At 33.5% G+C, this 7194-nt stretch overlaps 1 protein-coding gene across 1 annotated transcript; it reads right to left on the reverse strand.

Annotated features, from left to right (window-relative positions):
- Positions 1-4630: 4630 nt before the first annotated feature.
- Positions 4631-6872, reverse strand: LOC106326337 (lysine histidine transporter-like 2). The gene is made up of 6 exons (XM_013764340.1): positions 6691-6872; positions 5922-6305; positions 5169-5668; positions 4997-5088; positions 4831-4899; positions 4631-4729 (listed from the first exon to the last, which is right to left on the reverse strand). Exons 1-6 carry the CDS (start codon positions 6870-6872, stop codon positions 4631-4633), a joined length of 1326 nt encoding a protein of 441 aa, XP_013619794.1.
- Positions 6873-7194: the final 322 nt, after the last annotated feature.

Genomic DNA, 7194 nt, shown 5'->3' on the forward strand with positions numbered 1-7194 from the left:
AGAGTCACAATGCTTCACATCAGCCATGGTAGGTAAGACTTGACCTGAGAAGCCTCAACCATACTTATTAAATAACCTAAAAAGAAAGATAAAGAAATAAATACAATGGATAACATGGGATTTCCTCCCAAGTGAGCTTGTTTTAAGTCTCTAGCTTGACTTTGTGTGCTTGCTAATCATAGGTATCAAAAGTTTGAGCCAATGCATCTTTGGTTCTTCTCCTACTAGAACAAGAAACAAAGTATGCAAAGGAGCACACTACTGTCCATAGAAAATAGACAGATTTTTCATCAAAGAGCTTCACTAAAGATGTAACTTGAATTATGAAATGCTCATTGAAGTTCAAATGGTCATGATAATCAAATGCATTTGATGGAAACACAAAGTTCTCATTCTCATTATTGTCTTTGACAAGGGGGTTTTCTATCTCAAGCAAGATCTTATTCACATCAAGCTCATCCCCTAAATCAGCTAGTTCAAGAAGAGGTCTAAGTTCATCAAGCATCAAAAACTCAAATTCAAGATCAATTGAAGCACAAAGATAGTTTTTGTCAAAACAAACTTCAATATGATCTCTAGCAAGATTTTCTACTCTCAAGTCATCTAGTTTTCTAGTTTCACATATCAGATCAAGACATTCATTGATGAGCACATGAGAATTCAAATCAGAGGCAATCTCTTCAACACATGGCAAGAAAATATCCTCAAAATGAAGTTCTAAAGTCGAATTGCATATACCTGCCACTTGGATTGCTGGAACCCAATAAAATACCTCTTTGAGCTGTTGAGCCATTCTTATCTCCTTTACACTCTGTTCTGGTGTGAGTATACTTTCATCAAATGACTCCTCCATATATGGCTCATCATCATCATCAATGTGATCTTCAAGTGTGTCTTCCTCTTCTTGTGGCCAAACAAAGTTACTTGCTGCCATCACTGCAAATAGCAAAAAGCTAGAATAAAAGGTTAGTCTCATCATCATCAATATCATCATCAATGTGATCTTCAAGTGTGTCTTCCTCTTCTTGTGGCCAAACAAAGTTACTTGCTGCCATCACTGCAAATAGCAAAAAGCTAGAATAAAAGGTTAGTAAGTATACAAAAGCAAAACAAAGCATAAAAAAAATAAAGTTTAATCTCAAGAAAGTTTGAAATCCTAGTGACAAATCTACTTAGTTCCCCGGCAACGGCGCCAAATTGATTATGCGTTTAAGCACACACCAATTAACCTAATGTGCTAACAATACCACAATCGAATGGTATGTCACTGTAGCATTTTAGGATCGAATCCACAAGGAACTAGAGATCTATAACACCAAGAATACACAAGCTTCCTTAATCTAAGCAAACGAGAAGATGGATGATTTTGTAACAAGCTAATGTCCTAGAAATATTAACAAGGTGATCTCAAATCCTATCAAGAAATAAGTGCAAGAATTCAATCAAATGCTAAGGATGGATCCATGGACAATGATAATTGATATAAGGTGATCAAAGTTCAATCTAGGATGTTCAAACAAAACAATCAACAAGTATATAGGTCTAGATCTCTTTCAATATAGATTAATCCACTGTCGTGACAAAAACCCCTATGCTAATCATGAATTAAACATCAACTGTCGCTGGCTAACGCAATCAAGCATGCATGAATCACAAGTCTACTAACCACTTAAACATCTCGGACATCAACTGTCGTTGGCCAAGTATGTGAAAGACAATACTAAGTTCATTCAAGCATTTTAACAAACATCTTTCGGACGTAAAATAGCTTAATGTCTAGATGAGAGTGATCAAGTCTAATCTAGCATTAATAACACTTAGCAAGCATAGAACAATGTTAATCAAGCAATAAAAATCCTAAATATCCACTTAATCACCCTAATCTATTTAACCCATGAATCACAAGGTCACAACTCACTAATCTCCATGAGAAACCTTAAACCCATGTAAGAATCAAGGCTAATCATGTTAATGAGCAAGAGAAACACAAATATAAGATGAAGTACTTCCTTAGATTATCAAAAGATTCAAGCTTTTACAAGTTTAGACAAAGTCTTGAGTGAAAATGAGATAAATTAGGGTTTTTGGAAGCTAAAACTATTTATAAGAGGTCCAATTTCGTCCTGGTTCAACTGAAGTAAACCGGGTCAAACCGGATATAACCGGCCAACCATTTGATTTCTTGTATTTGGATCATCGAAGCACGCGGGTTATGCATCCCGTTTCACTAAGCCGCTGCCATCAACCTCTAAAAGTTGTGAGCGGTGTCTCTTACTTGCTGCAATGGACCCGCTTTAATCGTGGTTAAAACTCGTGGCTCGTCCTAGTCGTCTCCGTCGTGACTCTGCTGCCAATCGCCGCCGTCGCGTCATCAACAATCTATCTTCAAGCCACCATGAAGCACCGTCAAAGTCGTCTCCTCCGTTGCCGTGATCTGTGGTCGCCGAAGCAAGCCTCGCCGTCGGGATTCAGATCCGGCGAAGAGAAGCTCGTGAACTCCTCCTCAGTGTTGTGCTCTCAGACCGTGGCTTCCTTCTCCGTGGTACTGTAACAGGCTCGACCGTCGTCAAGCTCCGGATCGGCCAAGAGAAAGCTTGTGCTCTCCAATGGAGGTATCTTCATTATTTTCAAAACCAGTCCCTGGCCTTTTGATTCTGTACAAAATGGACCCAGGCTTTGGAATGTGCAGAAATGCCCTCGCGAATCAAACCCAAAGTTTCCAATCGTCTGATTTATCCCAGTCGAATATTCCGAATTTGCAACCTTGGTCCCTGGATTCTTGTTAACATCACAGTGGACCCAAAACTTCCAAAATGTGCAATTTAACCCTTGAATTTCGCCCCAAACTTCCAAATGAGCATTCTAACCCCTATGATATGCAAATGAGTATGCAAATGCGACACAAAGACCTAAATGCAACAAAAAATGATCATAATAAGCTAAAAGATGAATCTAAAACTTATTAAAATCATGAGATATCATTAGTCCAAAATTAAATTGATAGGAAATGCTATATTATATACTATGTTCATTATGGACCATTCATTTATCAAGTTGAAATTATTATATATTATTTCTTGAAATAAAACCTACGGAATTACCTAATTTGATTAAAATATATATGACAATTAATAATTTTAAATAATAAAAATAATTTTAAATAATAAAGATTTGCTAACAATTTGTATACTTTCTATCATTTTTGTTTAATTATTTATTATTAAAATAAATTACACAATTACATTAATCAATCATATAATAAAAATTTAGATTTTTTTATATATTTTGCATTTTGAATTTTTCAAAACGAGTAAAAATTAAAAAAAATGTTAAAAATCTCATATAAACTTGGGTGATCAAGGTTTAAATTTTTTTCTATAATAAGATGCAATGATTATAAAATCATATGAATAAATAATTTTATTTTAATAGGTGTTTATGTTAATATATATATAAATATATATATTTCATATCGTTTAAATTAAACTATACATCATATGAAAATACATAGTTATATTTTGATATATGCGTTGAACATATATTGAAAAGTTTATATTTTAATTTTGAAAACTTCATATTTTTTAAATGATTATAAATTTTTGAAACCACTAAACATTTCGCATTATAAAAAAATCCTTGGTGTAAAATTTTGTTACACAAATATGCAAATAATCATAAAATCATATGAGTAGAAACCTCATTTAATAAATATTCATATTAAAAGTATATTATATGTTAATATCATTTAAATTTAATTATATCTCATATACGATGAATATGATTGATGTTTTGATTTATTTACCCTACAATGATTGCGAATAAACAAGAGCGGTCATTTCATTTATATGTGAACACCAAATTATTACATAATAGTAAATTATTTAATATATAATTATTATTTTATTTTCATAGTATGCAGAAAAACATAAAATAAGTAAAAAATATAAAATATTTATTCTGCACAAGGCGCAGATCTTAACCTAAGTACATATCTCGTTAATAATATTAAATCTTAAACATTTGCTAAATCTCAGACCAAAACAAAATAACGAAATGAGAATAAACTAAAAAATCAATATTTATATCAATCAATAACCAAAATGAAAAAAGCACAATATGAGAAAAATATTTAAGATAGATAGGATTGACACGTGAACGTAACCTTCTCATAACCATAATTAACTTTTAAATTGCTAAATCATGATATAAAACCGAGCTGGCATGGTTTCATTGTAACCAAGTAGTATGTCTGAGATTCTTCGGCCTAAACGTTAGGTTCTTATGCGATAAGTGATTTTTGACATAAAATATTTTTAAAAATAAGATCAGCTTAGGAGTAAACAAATTATGTAATTAACAAAAAAGTTTTTAAAAAGTTGTTTAAAGGCCAAAAATATTAAAATTCGATCAAACATATAAATTTTATTTTTCCATAAGATATATATTCAATAATTTTCATATGAATTTATCTTGCGCAATGCGCATATCTTATCCTAGTACATCAAGAAAAGAAGAGAAGTTTAGAGGCAGCCTTAAATCATGTTTTTATTTAAATATATAATAGCATTACATTTGGAAGTCCTAAATAGACGGTATTCCAAAAATAAACGCATAACTGCGTATAATTTGTTCAAGAGAAGAACTTGTAGTCACTGGCAGACATGATAATGGTTCTGAGGCCACCAATGGGAGCTACGATCGTTAATAGTACGCCGACCACTATGCAGAACTGCAATTTTCACATAAAGAAACAACAATTTGTTGTCAAATTTAACAAAATTAAATAAAATGACATATATGGTGGAATATGATGAGTAAAAGGAAATATACCCAGTTAAGAGACCAAGACAATCCATACTTCTTTGGTTTCTTGAGAATCAACCACATTATGCATGGCAGCTAATCATAGGAAAAATGAAAAAGTGTATCAGAATAATTTATTATGGTTTCTTTGAAATATAAGAATATTCTTAGTTTTGTCAACAGAATTACTTACGTAGTAAGTTGTTGGGGCAAAGGCAAATCCTCCAAAAAAGCCGAGTAATCCACCAAAAAATGGAATGCATATGCCAATGAACATGGTTAAAGCTGTTCCATCAAGTAGTCAGTGTAGTTCATATTTTGTTATATAAGAGTAGTGATTCAATCTGAATTAAGAGAAAACTTACCAACATATGAAGTTCGAGTGATGAAACGGAGTTTGAAGGAAGGATCAAACATCATTTGTTTTACCAAAAAGGTTTCAAGCATATCAAAAACCGGCATTGCGAATATCTGATAGCTTCCAATAACATGAATAACCACGAATGAGTTAGCCATGACGATAAGCCAAGTTGGTTTCTCCAGTGACATAAGAATATTGTCATCCACATTATTTCCAAAAATATAGTAGCAAACAAATGCAACAGGAAAATAGCAGATGGCAACCACGATGTAGGCAACAACCACTCCTCTCCACATTGGGATCTTAGATGGTTTCTCGGGAGTTGAAGGAATAGTAGCTTGAATCTCCAACACCACATTATGACCAGCATATGCAAATGCCACATCTCCTAGTGCGTTCATGAAGTTGAACACTTTTCCTGAACTCGTCGTGGCTCTAAACGTGTAGTCTACATCTGGTTGTACCCCTTTCTTCACGGAGGCTCCCCAAGCAATTGTTGAGTAGCTGCATATATTACATATAAATCCATATTAAGAAATCTCACATTAACTATAAGTTACATACTGAAATAGTATATAAGCAAGCTATGAAATTCACTAGTTATCAATTAATTTTGAGTTGAAAGCTACAAGTAATATGGAAGCCTAAGCTGAAATCGATTTTTTTTTTTCTTTTGATAAATAGTTAAAAACTTATAAACAATATAGAGCCATTTTAATCAAGTTTTTCATTATCATATGTATGAACTTAGAATTACCTTAAGGACATAACGGCTGCAGCGAGAGAGACACCAGATATGGAGTTAAAATTAGGAAGGTGAGAGAGAACAAAGTGTACGGAAGCAAAGATCATAATCCAAAAGCTAGTTCTTATCTCTTTGCAATCGGTGCAAAGAAGGTCATGGATTTTTTTCAATGACTTTCCTCCCGTCACCATGTACACAATGTTCACACCTACTTCAACAATTAGCTGTTGTGGCACCACAATCCATAGTCCAAGCTTCTCTCCAAATGCGTGCTGTCCCAGCTCGTGGTATCTGTCGAACCTCTTCCCTGGAACCATCTCGTGCATCTCCACCATTTGCCATATGGTGTAAAACGTTATCACCCATGATATAATCATGACTGTCACTCCAGGTCCCCTGCCATCAAAATTATAAACGAATCAGTAACTAAAATATTAGTGGTCAGTCTCAAACTCTTTGTAGATCATGAGAAAATTTGTTGTTAAAGATATGTTAACATCTAAAAATGTTCGACTTAACATTTTTAAAATTTTTACGTACAGGTTCTAACTTGTATACACATTTTAAAATATTTTATGATTTTTTTCTTTAAATCATGAATTGTTCGATTGCTTTAGATACATATTAACATATACGACATTACTAATCAGCTTGGACTCGTCATCAAATCAAAAGTAAACATGTATATTGTAAGTGCGTTTGACATTAATAAGATATATAACTAGATATTTCACTTTGAGATCTTTATAAATATTCAGTTTGAGATAGTATGGTATAATACCATCCTAGGTTGGACATGGCATAGGGCAAGCTGAGTACACCAGCACCGACCATGGCTGTGACATTGTGAAACGCGGAATACCACCATTTAGCGTTTCTGGAAGACGTTATTGGCAACCACTCGTCCACTTTCTTCTGCCTTGCAGATGCAGCCTCGTTTGTGGACAATTGATTTTCCCCCATATTATTTCTTCTCTTGGGTACAAAAAACAATGCCTATCAAACATGAATTGAAACCAAGAGAGGGAGAGAAAAAGGTGACACACAAAAGATACTTTCTGCAGGCACAATTATTATACAACACCGACGTTGTTAGATTTGTACTTTGCAATGATAAAAGCTGGTTTCTCTCGATTCATTTATACAACTTAAATCCACTATTTGTTCTGTTTTATCAATTTAGTTAGTTAAAAACAGAAAGAATGCGTGGATATACAGGTTGTGTGTTGCCTATACGATAGATTAGTTCGTTTTCTGTTTGATAAGATAGTCATGAGCTGGGGGG

Source organism: Brassica oleracea, chromosome C2, assembly GCF_000695525.1.
Source record: "Brassica oleracea var. oleracea cultivar TO1000 chromosome C2, BOL, whole genome shotgun sequence".
NCBI classification, from domain to species: Eukaryota; Viridiplantae; Streptophyta; class Magnoliopsida; order Brassicales; family Brassicaceae; genus Brassica; species Brassica oleracea.